This window comes from Diospyros lotus, chromosome 4 (assembly GCF_014633365.1).
Source record: "Diospyros lotus cultivar Yz01 chromosome 4, ASM1463336v1, whole genome shotgun sequence".
NCBI classification, from domain to species: Eukaryota; Viridiplantae; Streptophyta; class Magnoliopsida; order Ericales; family Ebenaceae; genus Diospyros; species Diospyros lotus.
The window spans coordinates 39311604-39334687 of record NC_068341.1 but is presented as its reverse complement, the minus strand read 5'-3'; the positions used below and the strand labels follow the sequence as shown (position 1 = coordinate 39334687).

General features: G+C 34.3%; 2 protein-coding genes across 8 annotated transcripts in view; both read right to left on the bottom strand.

Annotated features, from left to right (window-relative positions):
- Nucleotides 1–166: 166 nt before the first annotated feature.
- The window catches only part of LOC127799019 (SWI/SNF complex component SNF12 homolog), a 47830-nt gene continuing 24912 nt past the window's right edge, over nt 167–23084 (bottom strand). The window contains exons 1-3 of one of the 3 annotated variants that reach the window (XM_052332702.1): nt 4939–5105; nt 2821–4542; nt 167–706 (exon numbers count right to left, since the gene is read on the bottom strand). In XM_052332702.1, coding sequence (XP_052188662.1) covers nt 640–706; nt 2821–4385 — 1632 coding nt within the window. In that variant the 5' untranslated portion in view covers nt 4386–4542; nt 4939–5105 and the 3' untranslated portion in view covers nt 167–639. Of the gene's footprint in view, nt 707–2820; nt 4543–4938; nt 5106–23084 lie in introns of those variants that run through there. The other 2 variants (XM_052332703.1, XM_052332705.1) reach the window with 2 other exon arrangements.
- The window catches only part of LOC127799021 (uncharacterized protein At3g27210-like), a 48384-nt gene continuing 33447 nt past the window's right edge, over nt 8148–23084 (bottom strand). Inside the window, exons 1-4 of one of the 5 annotated variants that reach the window (XM_052332712.1) lie at nt 13526–13662; nt 13016–13242; nt 9136–9216; nt 8148–8825 (exon numbers count right to left, since the gene is read on the bottom strand). In XM_052332712.1, coding sequence (XP_052188672.1) covers nt 8344–8825; nt 9136–9216; nt 13016–13217 — 765 coding nt within the window. In that variant the 5' untranslated portion in view covers nt 13218–13242; nt 13526–13662 and the 3' untranslated portion in view covers nt 8148–8343. The other 4 variants (XM_052332710.1, XM_052332711.1, XM_052332709.1 and 1 more) reach the window with 4 other exon arrangements.

Here is a 23084-nt window from a genome sequence, read left to right as displayed (position 1 = left end):
CTCCTTTTTTCACTAGGAAACTGTTGGTTGCCCAATTAAAGCATCTTATGTTGCATGCGCAACTACTCCCTCAATATGAAGACAGCCATATATTGTCCATGAATTCAGTGGGGGGCTATCTCTGATCATTAATGACATGGTCCATATGGATACAACCATATACAGATACAGTAAACTTCCTTCATATCATAATATTCCAAATCATATCAGTTAGATTCAAACAGGATAAACAGTTAAACAGGAGGTTTTCATTTCCTTCCCCTCCCCGCCCCCCAAATTAAAATTAAAAGGAACAACCCTTTCTTCCCCCTCTTTTCATACATTCATCCTGGCATGGACATAGCAGTCATGACAAACTAATAAAGGCAGCTAAGCACATAATCTATCACTAACATAACGAGTGTATTGCAATGGCAAACTACGACACTTTGTTGGCATTTGCATAATCACAGTACTCCACGGCCTGAGAAATAGAAATGAAATGCCCAAATGCTCTAAAGAACATTTCCTTGTAAACATGCACCTTTCCTCTTATGTATAACTATTGAAAAGGTCAAAGATATATACGGATAGCGCTTCCACAGAGGACCTCCCCCAAAAATTGAAGAAAGAGTTCAGAGCAGCTCCATGATCTCAAATTCATGTGCTTCCAGGACCATCAGCAACTGGCTTGCGATTTAGATAACGAATGACAGCATCCTCAACCCTGAATGTCCATAAAACAATTAATTACAATTTGGGGAGAGAGAGAGAGAGTATGACATATGGTATACAGTATGACATCAGAAAGTAGCCAACAAACTGTAGCTGACAGCATCCTATGACTAGCCTAATGGCAATCATATTATACATCAAAAACATTCAGCTGGTCACCATTATTTTTCCAAGATATCAGTTGAGTAATTTCACCTAAAACAAAAATCAATTATAACAGATGAATGCATGCACTGAGTAAATAGTGTATTAACAATTTAACAAAAACACTCATATATATAGTGGTGTTGCTCAGTTTCATAGGAAGGATATCTGGAGTTCTAGAGCATCTCCCAAGATGGCCCTTTTTTGTTTGGATTACATCACTTGGCCATATTCTTACTAGTAAAAATCTTAGGATAAGAAGACATTTTTTTATTGATAGGTGCTATATATGCAAGTGTTAGAGTAGAACACAGCAATCCCACTGATTCTCTCAACCCAATTACTCACTGAAATCACTCGCCAAACCCCAAGAACACAAACGATATAGGCAAAAATAACAAGGATAACAAAAATAGTAAAGAACACAAGATTTATCCTGGCTCGGTCTCAAAAATGAGACCTACATCCAGACTGAAGTGCCTCCTTCCAATCCACTATCTTGAAAACACACTTGAGAATGATTACAAAGAGTTCCCGAATCCACCTAGCCCATATACCCTGAAAACTACCATGATTCCCGAGATTACAAGACTTATTCCCAGTCTTCCTCTCGATCTCTCACTCAATCTCAACCCACGAGATAGAAATAGAAGAAACAACCCTTCTCGGAATGAAGAGCGCACCCCTGCCTTGCCCCACGATCCCTATTTATAGACTATAGGGTTGTGAGTTACATTAACTAACCAACTGACCGCCTGACCGACTAACCAACTAACTAAATCGGTCAGCCACCCTTCTAGAAACATGCCTTCTAGAAGAATATTTATTCTAAGCTTAGACCAGCAAAGGAAACATACAAATGCAAGCAGACAGAATATTCGTTTACATAACTTCTAATCTAATACAAATGACATAACACAATGATGGCAGGAAAACAGTGGATTACTTATTCTTTGTAAAATGGTGTGTCAGTTGTGCAGCCTCATTTTTGCTTTATTTAGAGTTACTTGTGGAATGTCAGTTACAGTTTTGGATCTCTTATGTTCTTGGTTGCATAATTGTCCATGGAGGTGACATAGGAGAGCATGGAACGTCACTGCCCCTTATGTGAAGTGGAACCTATAATAAAAAAGAAATACAGGAGCTTTTGAGAGGAAAGAAAGCCATTTTCCTAAGGGAACACTCCTCATTTCCTACTTTTGTGAAGGAGGATTATTCTTTTTGTTTTTCCTCTTTTGCCTTGTTCTTAGATGATTTTTCTTGTACATAGCTAGTCTTGGTCGGTCACTTGTTCATAGATAATTTTTCTTGTGGATAGATAGTTTCCATTTGTTTTGGGCCTCTCCTCACCCCTTCATTGAGGGTTTTGCTGGTTATATTTACTTTTGGAAGGAGAAAAAAAAAACATAAGTGGCTGCATCGTGACTAGCTAGAGATCACAGGTTCAGAACTTTAGAAATAATATCTATGTACAAGGGTAAGGTGTATCTAACCTTCCCTGTACCCACATTGGAAGCAGCTGTGTTGTGGGTTGCAATGTGTATTTATACATATATCTACTATCATATGCTTGCATTCTTTATCTTTTTAATATTAGTAGTTTCCTAGAAAGGTCACCAAGTCAACACAAGCTTCAAATTCAATGAGCGTAGGGATACATTTAAAATGAGGGCGAGCCTTGGTAGCAACAGTAATGTTGCTTCTTTATGACTGAAAAGTCATGGGTTCAAGTTGTGAAAATATCTTCTATACGAAGTAAGGGTAAGGCTGCCACATAAAAAAGACCTTCCAACAAGCCTCCCAAGGCGGGAACCTTATGCACTGAGGAATCTTTTTTGCTTCTTTTTTTTTTCCTTTTTAGGGATGCATTTACAATGGGCCTATCTGTTTCACTTATCTTCTCCTTTTTCTATAAGAATGTGAAAGAAAAAGCTAATAACAGCAATTAGTGGATGGGCTTACCATGGTTGATTAAAGAAATCTGACCGCCGCTCCTTTTCAGCACTACGACTTGCTTCCCCTGCTACAAGCTTCAGATCCCTGCTTTGAGATTCGACCAGAGCATTAATGAATTCCACTGGCGATTGGCTAAAACCAAGAAAGAAGGCTCGTCTCTTGCGGTGCTCGTGGATCTTTCTTATAGCAGTACAAATTGCTTCGTCACATGATTCAATCTCTTTTGTTTTCTCCGTGTTGGCTAATAAAGCATTCAATTCCTTTTGGATTGGGAAGGGAACATCCACCAATACATCGTAGCAAGCATTCCCAGCTGGACTATTCCCTGAAAGCTTGATCCTATGCTCCAAATGTATAGGCTGTGGAGGAGACAAATGATGTGATATCTTCTGTGAAACCATAGTGAATTTCATCTTGTCCTCACCAAATACTTTCTGGAGTGGGGGGTCACAAATAAAATAAGAAGGGTCGTTTGGATTCTGCAATTTTCTAGCCTTTACATAGTGCCAAATAGCAGCTATAATTCTAGGACGAGTATCAACCTCAATACCAAGAACTTCCATTAATGCTGGTGAAAGCTTAAACTTCTCAGGCATATAATTCATTTCTAACCGTATGTTGGCCACAAATTCTTTATCCCCTTTCCTCTTTACTTCAAAGCCCTCTTGAGGTGCTGGTGATCGGGCACTGTCCCACATAATAATATGGTTTTCCGGGTATAGTCTCTGATCTAAGGAAATGGTGACTCTTTTGAAGAATGCTGAGAACTTTGGGTACAAGGAACTCGATCTCTGCATCATCGCAGCATGATCAGGATCCATTCCTTCTTCCAAGATCCTTCCAACTATCTTAAGGGTCCAAGAAGGGGGCTCAGCATTTGGCTTCTTAGGAATTGTTTGAGTCTGATTGGCAAAAGTGTTGAACACATAGATCCGAAGCGTTTTCTGAATAGAGGGAGGATTTTTAATGGCCTCCTGGATGTCAATTTTCTTTCTTGTCAAAGCAGCATCCACACGAGACTCAAACTCGAGAAGCTGAGTATAAAGAGCAGATTCAGGTAAAATTGCAGCTACTCTCTCCTGTAAATGCTTCTCAGGGAGCTTCAGCTTCTTTCTACGAGCAGCAGCAGCAAGCTCCATATTTCTCAAGGGAGAGATTGTGTTAGCAGGTGACAAGCCAGGGGGCCGCATTGGTGGCTTCTGAGGTGCACGTCTTAGACTTGCATTACCTGGTGTATTAACCAACGGTGAAGAAGAAGCCAGATTCCCAATCCCAGCAGTGTGGGACTGATTAACGGCCATCCCCTGAGCGTGTAATTGTGCTTGGAATTGGGCATGTGCCGCTTGAGCTTGAACCTTTGAATGTGCATGGGCAAGCGCCTGGGCTTGAGCTACAGAGAGCTGAGACAGCTGAAATTGACTAGGAAAACCAGAACCCATTTGTTGTTGAGGTTGGGACTGTGATTGAAGATGAGCAGTTGGATTTGCTGGCAGATTTGAAGAATTCCCCACATTACCAAAGGATGACGAGACCCCAATATTCTTTGGCGCGTTACTGTTGTTCCCTGACATCCCTGTATCCAAACAGCCACGCTTCAATCCTCAAAACAACCCAAACCTCAAAAGATGCAGTGAATTCTTGTAATAGACGGCCTCCGAGATTGCTCACTGAACCGAAATGATGCAGCCAAACCCTAGCTTTTGGGGTTGTGCTTTTAAGACCAACTCCCTAAAACCCCCGAAGTATGCCACAAAATTTCCAGGAAAAAGGAAAATCACCACTTTGAATAAGATAATATAACCACGGGATTCGAAATCCAATTTCAAAGAAAACATACATCTAAACAAAAAAATTTCAGCAACTCGAACAGAACTCAATTTGGGCGGAAAAAAAAAAAACTCAATAAACAAAAGGAACAAGAATAAAATTCGACAAAAATGAAAGAAATCTATAGTAGATACGTGAAAGAGTATCGAATATTTGCTCGGGGTTCATCCCAACAACAGGTGCCGTGCTGGACCGCTGGTGATGATGTGAGACTTCGACGGAAGCACAATGATGAACATAGCAAAAACAAAGGTAATCAAGAGAATTCGGATCAAAGAGAGCAATCAGTGTTCTTACTGGATTACAGGATGAGTCGTCTCGACCTGTACGGAGTGTTCGATCTTCGCTTCGCACTGCATAAGATCGGCGCGTGGCCAGTGACGAAGATCGATGGCTCCTCTCTCTCTCTCTCTCAGAACTCTCTCAGCAGTGTTTAAGCCCGGCCCATGTTAGAAAACAGAATCGGGTTGGCCCGGCAGTTGTTGGAACGTAAGCGAAATACTAAATAACATTATTTGTTCATGAATTGCATATTTTACAATAAAATTAATTTTTGTATTTTAATTTATTTCATAACAATTATTAAATTCTTAATCTTATTGTAATTTAATCTCAAATTTTTAATTAAAATATTAATAGAAAATTTTTAAGAGTAACAAAGCATAATTAAAACTTAATGAAAAATAATGTAAAATGAATATCAAGTTTTCAAATGAAATAGTTTTGTTAATTCAAAACCATAATTCATTAATTATACCAAAATTTAAACTCCAATCGCATTACACATACTCTCTTGCTAGTGCTCTTGTATTCGATTTGGGCAAAATGGAATTCTTCAATTTTGAATAACTCTTTTAAGTGCAATCATGAGATTATAATCAAGCTCGAAGTTGAGTTCTGTTATGGGTATTTCTCGCTTTACTCTGTGTAGGTCGAACTTAACATGATGATTCGACCCAAACGTCCGAGGCCCAATAGATCAAACTGAGCTCGTTAAAGCGAGCTCGGCAGTGCTGAAGCTCGGGGTCAAACATCGAGGGCAAGAGAGCTCCCGGTAGCACCTTTAACTCTTTGGCATATTCAAACGGCCCTCAGCTACACTCTGGGCGAGTTCCCAATGACTTTCATAGCTCGTCGACTTAGTTCGTAAGCTCGCATCACAAAAGAGGTGCGTGTTGCAGCATACCGGCAAGCCAAGGGCCGCCCTGATTGGGCCCCTTGGGCCCATTCTCTCGGCCCATCTCACCGGCCCATGCCAGTCCCATCCTAGCCTTCTAGCAACAACATCATTACAGTCGCAACTGGATTTTCAAGCATCCCCCTCAGATCCTATCTCATTAATGACAGATTCCATCCGCATTAATGGGAGATCCTATCCTCATTAATGAGGGTCTCGTCGACATCTCGTCGCGGCAGGGACACCCCTGTCGGCTATTCCATCCCATCACATCTACACGTACAGAACAGACAAGAAAGCTTTTTGTTAATATATATATCAACAAGTCCTCTTAAGGGCCACGGTACGTACTCTTTACAAAAAAACCTAAAAAACACCCAAACATATTTGCTTACTCATTCACTAATTGGAATGTCGGAGTATCTTGCAGGGACGGGTGGTCGGCTCGACAAACCAGACCGAATACCTCATTGTTCACCTCTTGGATCTACCATACAAGTGCGGGTTAACAAATCTCTGTCGACTGATTCAAAACGTCAACAGATTCAATTTTGGTTGTTAGAATCATTATTTTTATACTTTAACAATTATTCAACTAATGTTTAAAAGTAGAAAACGAGATATGATTGCGATTGAGAATTCGATACGAGCTCGAATTTGAGTTCAATTTTAATTGTTAGAGTCATTGTTTTTATACTTTAACAATTATTCAACTAATGTTTAAAAGCAAAAGGGATTATCTAACCCTTTTAAAAGTGCAGGAATTACTTTTAACCCTCTTAAGCCAAAGAATACGAACCAATTTGGCCAAGGGTTAATCACTAAAAACTATTCATATTTTACTATATTTATAATTTATGTATCAGATTTTTATTTTTGGAATACTAAGTCCAGACCTTTAATTTGTATCAAATATGTAATGTTATTAATTTATCATTAAAATAAATCGTTAATTGTGGACATGTTATTCTTAATTAAATGACAAAATTTTAAAAGAGATTAATTGATCAAATGAGGTGGCTTAAAATGCTATATCATTTCCCTCTAAATCTTTTACTTGCTAAACATGACGGATCAAATTAAACATTTGGGTGATGCAAATAAAAAATTTTATACCTTCGGTATAGTGAAAAAACATAACATTTCAAATTGTTATATTTTTAGGTAATGTTTGTTAAGATAAGGTTGAAATATTTTCTAAACCAATATATGGAATAGTGAAGATAAAATTGTGAAATATTCTAAGATTTTTATCAAATTGTTTATTAAATTTTTTGGAATATACTAAATGACATATGCGTCATTTTTTCTTATCTGTAAGATCCAATATATGTTTATCTGGAGAGGAAAAGATAAATGCTAGATAAAATGTCACGCGTCTTCTTTTACAATGGTTGTCAGGTAAGTTTAACATTTAACAAATACATTAAAAATGATAAAAGTCTAAAATCTTGTCCATATCTTATCTTTTATGATTTATATCTTAGTTAATAAATACTATTTTAATGAATTATTTTAAAAAAATATAACAATATAAACTAATTAAACGTTTTAAAAAAAATTAAAATTTTGAAAAAAATAGAGGATTATTTTTTGTAATTAACCTTTATAATAAATAAGAATTCTAAAAAATATTTTAGATAAATTTTACAAACATTTGAAAATTGTCTAAATTACACCAATCACCCTTATATTTTTAAAAATGACATTGGCCTCCTTAAAGTCAATAAACGAAATACCATTTACCTTTATAGTTAGGATATTTTTTTCTTTTTTCTCTATCATCTTGCTTTATTTCTCTCTCTCGTCTATCTCGTTCTCTTTTCTCTATTATGCCATCGCCAATAATCTTTCTTTTTCTCTATATTGAGTCATTGTTTAACAATCTCTCCCCTTGTATTCTCTCTTTCTATATAAAGTTAATTTATTGCTTTTTTTGAAGTGATTTTCGAAAGATCAAAAAATGAAAATATAAAAAAATTTCTTAATCTACCATCACTCCCATGCTTTACTTTTCTTTAGTTTTAGAACATATCTCTTTCATATAAATATGAGTGTTTCCTCAAAAATACTATTTGGTGGTGATTTTTTGAATTCATGAGTATATATATATATATATATATATATATATCAAGTGGATTAAGTCATAACAAATTATTCTTATTTTCAATATGCATACTATGTCAAAAATTAAGTAAAAAAAAGTTGAATACAAATACATAAATTTATATTCACTCAAACCACACCCTGGCCAAGAGCGACATAACCGCTCCCTCTTTTAACCGTACGTTTTAATTAGCCAGAAAAGGGCAACCCAAAGAAAGGTCAATGCAGTTTAAGTATTATCCCTACTTTTATTGATCAACTTTTGATTAAATATGGAACTGCACATGCATACATAACTACAGCTTCTTCTACTCTGAGAAGAAGGGAGGGAGGGAGGGAGGGAGATTGGCGTTGAGGTCGTTGCGAGTACAAAAAACCTTACTGGTGCTAGGCACTGATCTCTTTAGCGTTGAGGTAACTTACCCGGTGCTAGGGGCAGGGGCAGGGCTCATCCTCTCCTTCCTTTCCCGGGCGATGCGACTTGAGAGCATCCTTGGGAGACAGCAGTGGACAGACTTCGTCGACTTCTCCTCCTCCGGTCTGCTGCTGCTATCATCATTGGGAGTTCTTTCACTGCTGCACATAGAGTTGGTCCCGGAGACAAAAGGGGTACCATCTCTGGATCTTGGCAGTATGCTGCGTATAGTACTCCTATTTTCAATATCTCCATTCATACCGTTTTGGTTAGCTGATGCTGATGTGTTCTGGAAATCAAAATCTTGGTCGCGTCCTAAGCTCTCCTGGAAAAGTTCAGCCAATCTCTTTTTTTTCTCTCCTGGGGATGATTCTGCTATGGTACCGGGTGTTTTCTCATTCAAAAGGTCTGTAATGGGCCCCCGTGGGATCCCCACTGATAATAAGCTTGGGTGGATTGGAGTACTACCACGAGATGGGGTAAAATCTGCATTAGGACACATTAAATCTTAAGGCAATCTTAAGATACCAAAACAATTGTGCTAACACAGCTGTTGAAGAAAGGAAAGAAAAAGATTTTGAATCTTCAGGTTTCCCTATCTTTGGTAATTGTACACTGGCATCCAACGAGAAAACTACTTTTGAAATTTATTGGCCTGTTTTAGCTGTTTTTAGATAATTCTTGTGATCATATGGCACTGAGTCAGAGAAATAGTTATGAAAACTTCATTGCTTGTAGCATGTTCGTGCCAAGAGAACATAGGAGTGCAAAGGACAGCAGTCTACTGGGTTCTTACCGCCATTAACGCTCAAGAAATCATCTTCGGTGTCTGAATCTAGCCAGGGTCGAGAATCAAAAAATGCCTCTTCTTTACTACCTGCAAATAAACAAGACATCCATGAAATTCAGGCTTTAGACGGTTGACAATAAGTACCTGAAGATCATTGATAAAATGGAGTCAGATATGGAAGGATATTTTGGTCAACTCCTCCTCAGATATACACCAGCCTTGATCAATGCCTCAAATGAAAAATTTCCTTATGTTTTGCTTACTTTCATTGAAACTATTTTATGCTAAGTAATAAACTACAAATACAATTAACATGCGCCAGATTTTCTTAATTGCCTTCCAAGAACAATGGACCCAAATCCATCTGCTGTATTTTGCAACAACAATTCTGTGGATTTCCCTGACTATATTCCATTTCCGGATAACACGAAAAAAATGGGCTGCACATTTCAGCATGCTCTAAGATTTAGATAATCCAAAAATAGGACCAGTTACTTCAGGCTTCAAATTAGTATTAGCAAGAATTGTGTCGAATAGACATCTCACAATTTAGGTAGAAAGCTTTACCCATGAAGGAAAAGGAAAAGAAACTGTATTGAACTGGAAGAAAAAACAAAAAACCCGAACTTACATTCAATCAACTCCTGTATGACCCAGAAAAACAGCGGAAAATGTGTATTTTGCAGTCAATCACCATTCAATACTAGGATGAGATTTCAATATGAAGTGGGTAGATTTCGCCCTATTGACTCCATATATACAACAGACTAGTGATTTCGTCAAACAAAGTTCCACCAACAAAGAGACATAAACCAGCAGTTTTGCCATTGCGTAGTGTCACAGGGTGTGTATTCAGTAATCCTGGGTTGTAAAGGGGTTAGACAATCACTAAAGCAACTGTTTTTGGGTTGGATCTCATTGTCAAGAACCCTAATCATGAGAAAGATATTTGAGGCTTTGAGCCACTTGAGGATAGAAGATGATTAGAAATAGGTAGGACTGTAGAAGCTTGTTTAGCAAAGGTGAGCATGAAACATGGGGTGCAACAGGAGAGGAACAAAAGGGGGCGCAAGTGGTAAAGAGATGAGTTGTTGCAAAAGAATGACAGCATATGAGACCTTCAAGAATCAACTCCAGTTATGCACAGCCTAGAAGGAATGGCACGCGCATGGATGTTGTTTCTCTGATATTCTACTTGTTAAAACAATTAGTGCATAAATTACAATAACACACATATCAGATTCAACAATAATAATCAACTGCATATTAAATGACCAAAGAAATTGTTCCTTAAAACACAACTAAATGAGTTGTTTGTTAACTTAAACCTATGACCTCCAAATCACAATGGAGCAAAAGTAATCTTACCATTACAAAGCTTAAGGGATAATACTTAATTTGAGAATAAAAGATGCCAATGCCCCAACCACAAGTTATTTCTTGATTTGAACTTATCACCTCTAATAAACTTAAGAACAACCTTACCATTGCACCAAGACTAATATTCAAACAACTTAATCACTACCCCAAGACTGCCTTCAAAACACAACTTAAAGAAATCATTTCTTGACTTGAACCTACTAAAAAAATAAAATAGTAGTAACATAAAAGAGTTGACAGACTACTCAACTCTTTAAAATTTACCGGAAAAAAAAAAAAACATTGTTTATTAATACAAGCAAAAAAAAATAGTCCTGTTGGATGATCCCCAAAGGCTGCTGCCGCAGAAGCCCGAGTAAAAATACGATTATATAATATAGAGAAAAAATAGGAGAGAAATAGCAAAAATTGAAGAAAAATAGGAGAATTTTCTGTCAAGATAGAAGATCAAGCAAGGTTTCTGCATGAATCGGATGGACCATGTACATCATGTCATTAGAGTCCTCCATTTACAGAATTTGGAGATCAAAAGAAGCAGTTCTTTTTGTAAAGGCACGTCTCATCGAGAGACATGGCGTTAATTCAAATGTTAACTAGCCAATCAAAAGTTTAACAATAAATGAATTTATGAAACTTCAGTTATTTAAACTTCTCTTCACTTTTATGGTCAGACAAAAATATGGAGTCCCACTAGGACCATACAGACATAGCATAGGATTCCGTATAGCATTGACTATACGTTCTGGGAAAGCGTGCCACTGCATGATTTCACCTTCCTCAGTCTTACGCTTTTACTCCAAATTTTTTTATGATTTGTTTTCTACGCGAGTGTATGTTCCATTTACCTCTGTTCTGTCCTAAAAGAGTTTCACTCAGAAAGTGTACCAGTGTGAATCTATGGAGTTGTTACCGCCCAATTTAATAGTGATAAAAATCTTTGGCCCCATACGATATGTAGATAAATCAAAGACTCCAACAGTATCATAAATAAGCCATTCGTCCGATACGGCAGGTAAGCTGTTCCCAGAGGAGATAGACGTGTGCACTATATTGAGCTGAAAAATTGTCCCCCATAATAAAATAGTACACCTACCAGCACTGACGTAACCAGGACCATTTAATGTTCTCTTTTATCTAAGTGGGGCACTAGGTGTGCCATTTCCACTCTTATATCATTTCAACACTATTGGATCATGCCACTTCTCAGCAGGCTTTATCAGAGCCCTAGCCCGTTTTCAGTGAAAATCTTTTGAAAAGGTAATGTTATATTACATCCCTCTTGTTCACAAAAACAGAAAAAAAACAAAAAAGTCGGTACAGTGTTTATAATCATAGCGCTTTCTGTATATAATATTTGTAAAAAAAAAAAGTCTGAATGTAATTTTCCATCTAAAGCCCTCTGGCTTTTACCCACCCTCTAACTTGGATTTGGGGAAGAAATAATCCCAAATAGTTAACTGATAAATGAAAACTTTGAACTTTGAACCTTAGGTAGAGGGACTACGCGGGTTGAAGTTTTCCAACCCTTCTGCTGTGTGTGTGTGTTTTTAATTTGTGAAAAAAAGGAAAAACACTCAGATAGGACAAGACCTCAGGAACTAGTACCACTACTCTACCCTCCAAATGCAGTTGCCGATCTGGGTACTCGAACTCATTGTCCACAAGCTTGTCCATATGCTATAATATCCAAAAACATGCAATCCAACTGCTACAGATTACAGTTCTATCTTCGAAAGAAAAACAAGGAAAAGAACATATATTCCCGCATCAATCAGATCATATAACGACAAAGAGAATTTGATCCTTTGGATTAACTTAATTGATAAATAAATAACTTAATTGATAAATAAATGAATGAGAGGGAATGTGAAAATTTTGGAATCCGAGAAGGCCAGCTACCAAAAGTAAATATCACGCTTCTTCATCTAAGAAGCCAAATGAAACGTAAAGCGCCAATTGCTTCCAGCGAAAATGAACTAAAGAAATGCGAAATTTTATGATCCACTCGCGTGTTGCGTGTGATATGAAGAAAACGGATTTAACGCCAAACTTCAGAGCTTTATGGCAGAAATTATTCCATTTCCGAGCCATTTTTTTTATATGTATGCATGTACGTTTTGGTCTTGTGGAAATCCCAAAAAAATAGAGTTTTTACCTCTGTTTATTGAACATAGAAAAATCAGGCCTGCTTGGTTGTAGACTTACAGTTCATCGCCGGCTTTAGAAGTGAAATTATGGAAATTACGCAACCGTTATTTGCCACAATTTGTATTTCTGTACAATAGCCATTTTTAGAATCAGAGAAGCTAATTTTTATTATTTCTTTAAATCGAGTCGTTTTCGCATAATTTTCTTCTTTTTTTTTTTTTTTGAATTTTTCGGAACAGATCACCAGACGCCAGCACAGAAGACGAAGACGATCGGTGAAATAATAGGATTAGAAAACTACATAAAATCCAGTATAAATCTTTGAAAATCTATCCAAATAGTAAGATCAAGATCATACCAAAATCACGAAGAGTAGTCACCGGACGAGACGGTGACCACTGGGACTTGAGACCGGAGATCGGACCGCCAGCGTGGAAGACGGCCTTGTCGTCGACAGGCGACGGAATCACAAGCTTATCAGTCTTAGAGACGACCGATAGTCTGAACTGCTTCTTGCTCGAATCCGAAGATTCTTTACGAACTGAAACACAAGCCCCCATTTATGAGTCAAAAGCTCTCTCCATTCTGCATAAACATCCACTTGAGAGAGAGAATAAAGAAGAAGCAGAGGAGAACAACTTTTACTGGCGTTATGCTTCAACTACTCGAAAATTCTCGCAAAGAAAATCTAAGAGAGAGAGAGAGAGAGAGAGATTAAGCTTGAAAGCGAAGTTGTTGCATTCACAATAGTGCGGGTCCCAACGGAAAGCAATGCTAATACTTACTTCTCGATAGCGGTTCGTTTCAGATCTGGCCGTGAAAGCGGAAAATGACGGAAAAAGCTGTCTCTGAAAGTTAAAAAACAAACCTCGCGTGGCTGCGTTTTCATGTGGTCAGCGTTGGCGGAGTGGTCAGTTTCTCGGCCTTCTGTTTGGCTGCCGAGAAAGTTCAAAGCGTATATATATATATATATATATATATTGGAGACGAGATTGCGCATGGTTTCCGCTCACCTCAGTTGGAAAAGCTACTGTGAGGATGACGATGCAGCAACAGCGGATTGCTTGTAGACCAGACGGATCATGGACGAAAGTCACGAAACGAATTCAATTGCAAATTCTTCGATTTTCCACCGTCTGATCTCAGGGGGAAGAAAGTAAGTTTAGCCAATCATGCATTCAATCCCATTCAATTCAATTTCTCAACAACAATATTATAATAATGACGTCTTAACAATACCCTCTCGTTCTTCTTAACCTAGTGGCATTGGTTCGAGGTATTGGAAGGATCACTTTAGTTGCAAGTAAAATTTATTAAGCTTAAATTTGTTAAAACGATTAAAATATATCTATATTAAGATAAGATTAAAATACTTTACAGATTAAAATATGAAATAATTAAGATAAATTTAAAAATTATTTTAAAATTTTTAACAAATTATTTGTTAAATTTTTTAAAATACACTAGAGAATATATATATGTTATTTTTCTTATTCGTAAAGTCTAACATAAATTTATTTTAACAGTAGAAGAGATAAGTTTATCTGAAAAATTTTAAATAAAAAATTACGTGATTTCTTTTATAAAGGTCTTCAGATAAATTTAACAAATACAATAAAAAATATGAAAATACTTTTGTCTGGAATATTTTCTATATCTCACTTTTTCGATCAATATCTCAGTTAACAGACACTAATTAAATGGGAAGAGAAAAAAATTTCACGATGAAAATAAAGGTTACAAGATAGAGATGGCAGCTACAAAAAACAGTGCTACACCTAGCAAATATACATGTATATATATATATATATACACACACATGAAAAAAAAATACACTGAGAAAAAGAGGTTGCAACTACCCTCAACTACCTAAATTTGGGTCACACCTAATGTATAGTAAATCTCCACCTTGACATGAATTTTGTAATATCTCGAGAGCCCAAAATCAAGTCTAAGAAAGGACTCTAGAGAAGTTAGTATATATATCAATGATAATAAGAAAAAAGAAACAACACCAGCTAAATATTTTTTGGGCTGAATGTGAATAAAAAACTCCTGAATTAAGTGTGCTTGAGTTAAAGTAGCTCAAGGATGGATGATTCCTGAAAAATTCGTGTAGGCCTATCAGGGTAAGTTGATCTGGTCATTCATATCGTTCGATGCAGAATATTACAAATTTCAAATAAGAAAAAGATGTTTTGATCATCAATAACTCTCCCCATCTTCCAACGAAATCACAAAGAGTTAATCTCAATAATGAACAACAAAGAAAGATCGAGTAGCGATAATGGCATGATCTCAGTGATGGATTAAGCTAAGATATAGTGGCTTAGTAGACGCCCTAAGCTACAGTGGGATAACAAATAGCAGTAGTAACACTACTAAGTGATGCATTGTACCTTTAACAATGTTGCCTTCACTTGAATTATATGGTTTACTCTTTTAGTAAGTTTCATGTCTCTTATTTTTGTTTATTTTTATAACTTAAAACACTTTCTTTTGATGTGTTCTTTCTTCTTACAATAGTTATAGGTTTTATCTCAATTTTTAGATTTTGATCTACCTTTTCCTTTGTCACCAAATTTTCTCTCGTGTCCTTCTTTTAAGAAAAAAATCCTCTACCTGAGCCCCTGAATTGCATGTTAGTTACTTATCGATTTTTTCCTTTGAGAACAAAATATCATAAACTTCATCTAAAATAAGAGTATCACAACTATATAGTATGATATCTCTAAAAGTTGCATATGAAACAAACAAAGAACACAATAGAATTAATCATAAATTTTCTTCATCATATTTAGCCTCCATCTCTCTAAATCATAAGTAATTTCTTTATTGTTAAATAGTCATCAATAGCCGTACCTTCTGGCATACAATGAGAATATAATCGTTACTTTAGATGCAATTTGTTGGTTAGACTTTTATCCATATGTAACTATTCCAATTTTAACCATAATGTAGCATCAATTTTCTCCTTCAAAACATCTTGCAAAATTTGATATAATAAATGCAAATAAATCTAAGACAAATCTTTGCGATCTTTACATTGTTTTTCTTCATCATTCCATGACTAAGGCATCTTAGCAAAATCTTAACAATGTATCGTCCAACTCCATTGGTGAAAGAACTACCCATATCTTAACTTACTAGTCTAACAAAAGAATATCATATTTCAAAGTTGACATTAGAGTAAAGGAATAAATCAGAGATGCAACATGATGACATAGGAGAGTGAACTTCTTGTCAACATCGATGACCACAAAGACAGAAGGTGTTGGCAATTGTAAAGGCAAAAGGCGTCATCGGTATACTACTTTTCGGAGGTAAAGAGTGCTTGGCTGCTAGAATGGAACGAGAGTTGGTTTCTGATTATGGAAGAGAAAATGAGAGGAGAAAATAAAAGATCAAATTTGAGACTTTGATATTAGGTTAATGGAACCATAGACACATCCGCAACATACCAAAATACATGGACAACACAATCAACACAATGATTTACGTGAAAAACTCCAAAATCGGAGAAAAAAACACAAGCAAAGAAAAGAATTCACTATGAAAATGGACATTACAAGGCAAAGATGGAGAACACAAAAAATAGTTCTACACCTAGCAAATATACATGTATGTGTAAATATATACATGAAAAGAAAATGGGCTGAGAAACAAAGGCTTCAATTGCTTGAATTGGGGTTATACTCAAGTAATATTTGTTAATCAAGATATAGACTAAAAAATGTAAGATATAGAAAATATTCCAAATTTTTGTCCTTTTTAATGTGTTTGTTAAATTTATCTGGTAATTCTTGAAAAAGAAGTCACGTGACTTATTATCTAGGTTCTTCTAGTGCATTTTACAAAATTTAACAAACAATTTGATAAAAATTTTAAAATACTTTATAGACTTATCTTAACAATTTCATATCTTGATCTGAAAAGTATTCTAATATCATTTTAATATAATTTTACCTTACTCATTTTAACAATTGCTATCATTTACATCATATTCATTTCCATTTTACTTCATTAGTAATACCTTTCTCAAACAAGAAAGAACCTTCTTCTATCTCTGTCTTATTTTATCCCTCTCCCAAAAGTACCAAATTCCACAAGAACCCATAAACTTTTCAATTGCACATTAGATAATTCTTGACACAATAGTTCATAAATTACATATACCAAAGAAATTAACCAACCAATGGACAATGAGCCCACTGCTTAATAAGTCATTATATATGATAACCATTTACCTCTACTAGTAACCCTTCTACCATTTTCCATGGTTGGTAGATAGCTATTGTTGGTCTATCACAATGTGATATTATCATGGCTAGTAACCCACAATTTATGGCTAGGGAAGTCTAAATAACCATCATAACAAATTGACAATTATGTTCCTGCCCATTTCTTTAACACAATTCTTTGTTAAGAATTCTAGCCATAATTAATGTCTATCCATTAAGAACATCCAAGACTTTTTAATCTCTTAAATTACATCATAATTTACTATTAATTTATAATTTTTTATTCACATCACATGATTCAACCACATATATATATATATATATATTATAAACTTATTACGCCAACAAATCCAAACACATACCCCAATCTAATAATATCTATTATTATATAGATGATGCACCTAGGTGGGTTATTTTTTTATAAGTATTAGTCGTACATTCATCTTAAAATTATTATTTTTACACAGTCTCTTATCAGTTGTATTCTCAATTTCAGTATAAAAAGTAAATCATGAAAATTTTACCTTCCAAAATAATAAATTAAATCCATAATCTATTAATATAAATTTTAATTTATTATAATGTAATCACTTAATCTAAACTCTAAAAACAATGGTACCTTTTATCTTTTTGTCTTTGAGTTGGAGAGCTTTAAAGCCCATGCAGATCTAGTAGGCGGCCGCGGCCGACATGATATATATTGATAATATATATATATATAGGGAAGCTGCATAATTCTCCAGTCTTAGCCAAATAACATGAATAATACATGTGGATGTGACGCGTCCTTCGTGGCAAGTTGGGTTGCCTTAAATGAAAACTAGTGGTGTGGTCTTCCATGGCATGTGAATGAGATATTTTATATATATAATGACTCATTCGATGGTCGGCGATTTTAGCTGCCAAATTTAGATTCTATGTTTTAATTTTATCCATCTCTTGAAGTATTTCACTTTGGGCTTAATTTTAATTTCAAATTATCCTTAACAGTGTTACATTTTTATTTTTGATTACTTATAATATGGTAAGATGAAGTGATAAATATTCATCAACATTATTATCATATTAGTCTCCGTTCTCTATTTCCCTCTTGCCCTTCTTCTCGGGAAGAATAGTAGCCATGTGATAGTCCCTTCCGTCGTTTGTTAGGAAAATGACTACCATAGTCTTGTCTTTTTCTTTGAATTTACTTTTTCATCTTTTTCATTATTTTTTTTTTATTCTTCTTTCTTGTTTTTACACTTAGGGGCAAAGTAAAAAAAAAATTTCGGTGCAAACGAAACTTAAGTAAAAATTTTGGGGAAAAAAGATGATTCAAACGAAGAAAGAGGGAAAGAGGAAATTCGGGGTGAGATTTGAAATTGGATTATCAGATTTTATAATTTTAATTTATTAATTAACTTTTTTATAATTAAAGTAGTTGAATTTAGATAAAAATTCAGTTCAACATAAATAAGGATTATTAAAAATTTTATGCCAATGTAAGTCTCAATGAATGGCGGGTCAAGGCCCAATGAGAGCCAACAACCATGTCTAAAATCACTATTGGTTTGGCCATCACAGTCCAAAAACGGCCAAAATTGAAATTAAGCTTGTTGTGTGACAACTATGTAGGTGAATATTTATTACCTCAATTTATCACCTTAATAATTAACAATAAAAAATAATGATGTTTTTATCTTACAATAATTATTTAAAATAAAAAAAATATATTTAAATACTATTATTTAGACCCTTCTATTTCATAACAATTGATGTCGAGCGATTTATAAATTTTCGAGAGACTCTCACAAAAGTATGATGAGAGATTCTCGAGTGAAATCACTAGATTTCGATGTTAGTTACCTGGAATAGAGAATCTCTCGACCTTCATAATTTAATGATTTCAAGTCAATCATTTGATTATTTGATAGCCATGTGACTTATTTGGAAAAAATTCTTCTTCTCACAAACTTTTCAACCCTTTTTTGCCGACTTAAACCCACCTTTTTGTACACAACGAAAGTGCAATGCATGTGAGCATAATGTGATTTAAAATTAATAAATAAAACTATATAATTTACGTCCAGGGTGGCAATTGAGTGGTCAGCGCCCTAAATTTGTTTCCACGTGGGTACTAATTTAATTAAAGGCTTTTATATATTTTAAAATTTGATCTTCCATGATAGAGTTAATATATGAGATTCATATGAAATTAATGTGAATTAGAGGTTAATATTTGATAATCAAACTAAATTAATGGGGTTTATATGTAAAAGACTCAAAATTTTAGAAACAAATTAATGGTTATTTCACAGATAACTTAAAAATTAGTGGAGCCTTTTGTAAAATAACCATATATTTCTTCAATTAAAATCTAAAATATTAATATTAAAATACAAACTGATAAAAAAATCTTCAAACATGATATGAGATAAAATAATAGTTACACCAAAATAATTGACTCATGACTTTTGAAGAAGGTCTTGGGATTAATTTTCACGTGATTTGTAGTATTATAGTTGTATTCTTCTTAGGTTTATTTTACTTTTGAGATAGTCATAGCAATCCTCCAGCCTGAGACTGTTCTTTCTACAAAAGGAAGGTGGGGCCTAGTCTCTCAATAGATTTTCCAATGTTCAAGTCAATCATTATATTCAGGAATGACACACTAATAATATAATAAATGGCATACATGGCTAGGGGTGTCAAACCGGGTAATGAAATCGGGTTTGGATCAAGTCATTATCAACTCACTCGCAATATATTAAGGCTCAATTCTAACATGATGTGCTAATTTCTTAGGTCAAAAACTCTCAATCCTATACATTTTAACTAATGTGACATTTGTTAAAATAAGCAAGATAAGGGAGTATCAAGATAAGTTCAAAATGATTTTTGGACCAATATATGAAATTGTCAAGATAAAGTTAGGAAGTATTCCAATATTTTTATCAAACTGTTTGTTAAATTCTTTGAATGCATTAAAGAATACGGACATCATTTTTTTCTTATATGTAGGGATCAGAATATGCTTATTTTGAAAGAGATAAGAGATATGGATATCTTGAAAAATCAAGATAAGAGGTCATTATAAAAAAAATCTTCAAACATGATATGAGATAAAATAATAGTTGCACCAAAATAAATGACTCATGACTTATGAAGAAGGTCTTGGGATTAATTTTCACGTGATTTGTAGTATTATAGTTGTATTCTTTTTAGGTTTCTTTCAGTTTTGAGATAGTCGTAGCAATCCTCCAGTTTGAGACTATTCTTCCTATAAAAGGAAGGTGGGGCCTAGTCTCTCAATAGATTTTCCAATGTTCAAGTCAATCATTATATTCAGGAATGACACACTAATAATATAGTAAATGGCATACATGGCTAGGGGTGTCAAACCGGGTAATGAAATCGGGTTTGGATCAAGTCATTATCAACTCACTCGCAATATATTAAGGCTCAATTCTAACATGATGTGCTAATTTCTTAGGTCAAAAACTCTCAATCTTATACATTTTAACTAAGGTAACATTTGTTAAAATAAGCAAGATAAAGGAGTATCAAGATAAACCCAAAATAATTTTCGGACAAAGATATGGAATGATCCAAATAAAGTTGAGAAGCATTTCAATATTTTTATCAAACTATTTGTTAAATTCTTTGCAATGCATTAAAGGATACAGACGTCATTTTTTTTCTTATATGTAGGGACCAATATATGTTTATCTTGAGGGAGATAAGAGATATACATATCTTGAAAAATCAATATAAGAGGTCATTATAAAAAAATCTTCAAACATGATATGAGATAAAATAATAATTGCACCAAAATAATTGACCCATGACTTATGAAGAAGGTCTTGGGATTAATTTCCACATGATTTATAGTATTATAGTTGTATTCTTTTTAGGTTTCTTTCAGTTTTGAGATAGTCGTAGCAATCCTCCAGTTTGAGACTATTCTTCCTATAAAAGGAGGGTGAGGCCTAGTCTCTCAGTAGATTTTCCAACGTTCAAGTCAATCACTATATTCAGGAATGACACGGTAATAATATAATAAATGTCATACACGGCTAGGGGTGTCAAACTGCGTAATGAAGTTGAGTTTGGATCAAGTCATTATCAAGTCACTCGCAATATATTAAGGCTCAATTCTAACATGATGTGCTAATTTCTTGGGTCAAAAACTCTCAATCTTATACATTTTAATTAAGGTAGCGTTTGTTAAAATAAGCAAGATAAAGGAGTATCAAGATAAATTCGGAATGATTTTCGGACAAAGATATGGAATGATCCAGATAAAATTGGGAAGCATTTCAATATTTTTATCAAACTATTTGTTAAATTCTTTGGAATGTATTAGAAGATACAAACGTCATTTTTTTCTTATATGTAGGGACCAATATATGCTTATCTTGAGGAAGATAAGAGATATGCATATCTTGAAAAATCAATATAAGAGGTTATTATAAAAAAATCTTCAAACATGATATAAGCTAAAATAATAGTTGCACCAAAATAATTGACTCATGACTTATGAAGAAGGTCTTGGGATTAATTTTCACATGATTTGTAGTATTATAGTTGTATTCTTTCTAGGTTTCTTTCAATTTTGAGATAGTCATAGCAATCATCTAGCCTAAGACTGTTCTTCCTAGAAAAAGAAGGTGGTCTCTCAGTAGATTTTCCAATGTTCAAGTCTATCACTATATTCAGGAATGACACAGTAATAATGTAATAAATGTCATACATGGCTAAGGGTGTCAAACCAGGTAATGAAGTCGAGTTTGGATCAAATTATTATCAAGTCACTTGCAATATATTAAGACTCAATTCTAACCTGATTTGCTAATTTCTTGGGTCATGAACCCTCGACCCTAGACATTCTAACTAAATAGGTAAACATGTTAAAATGTTAAATACTTAGTTAAGGCTAACATGTACAATTTAGGCTGACCTATTAAATTATTTAAATACTTATTTAAATTTAAATAGTATTTAAAATATTAAAACTAAAAATAAAATAAAGTAACTCACAAATTACTAATTAAGTGATTAGTTTAATTCTGATTCTTCTAAACAATTCAAAATAGTCGAGACATAAACAAAGAATACATCCATCATCCTGCATGATACAACTTGAAAAATAATCAAAATTATGTCTTGTTACTCGGCCAATTCCATATTTTCTCGAATTCATCTACTATTATCCCAAACCCAATAAACCCTTATTGAGTTAAGCCATTAACGACCCAAACTCACTAATTTCGTGTCAATTTCGTGGGTCAGACATTCTATTGATAGCTCTATACATGATTTCTGACAGACTGCACTTTTATTTAGGTAGACTAAAAAATTCGCATAAGTCAAGATAATGCCACACGAATAGTCAAATTTAATCCCCTAACATAGCGTTTGTCAAAATGAATAAGATAATATTGTATCAAGATAGTGTTGAAATGTTTTCTAAGCCAAGATATGAAATATTTAAGATAAAACTAGGAAACATTTCAAAATTTTTATCAAACTGTTTACTAAATTTTTTAGAATGCACTAAATGACATATGCGTCATTTTTTCTTATCCATAAAATCTAAAATAAGTTTATCTGGACAGAGTAGAGAGAAATTTATCTGCAAAATTTCAGATAAGAAATCACGTTATTGTTTTTCAAAGATTATTAAATAAATTTAACAAACCTATTAAAAATAATAAAAGTCTGAAATAATTTTTATATTTTATTTTTTTAATTAACAAATATTACCTAAATAAATCAGATAAATTAACTATAGGTGAGAGTTGAACCCAAGCCTCTTTGCTAATCCTTGTTGAGATAACATTGAGCCAAATTTTTAAATGACCCAACTCTTCCGGCCGGCCGGCCGTAAGTGGCCTGGAAGGAACTTGAAATCAAATTAAATCTAAGTTAGTATCCATCACCAATGACAATGACCTCAAAATGAAGCAGCATCACAAGCTTAGGGATTAATAATAATCAGTATAAACAAAGAAAATGTAATTAAGACAAAACCACCATTACGTGTGATCCTGTTGATTCTCAGGTTGTGCTTTCCCTTTCCCCAAATCAAATAATAATTGAGTACATGCATGTTGTTTCTTTTTAATTAAAATTTAATATATTATCATTACTAAATTTTATTTTATTTTATATAATTAAAGACCGATAAATTAATTTATCGCTATT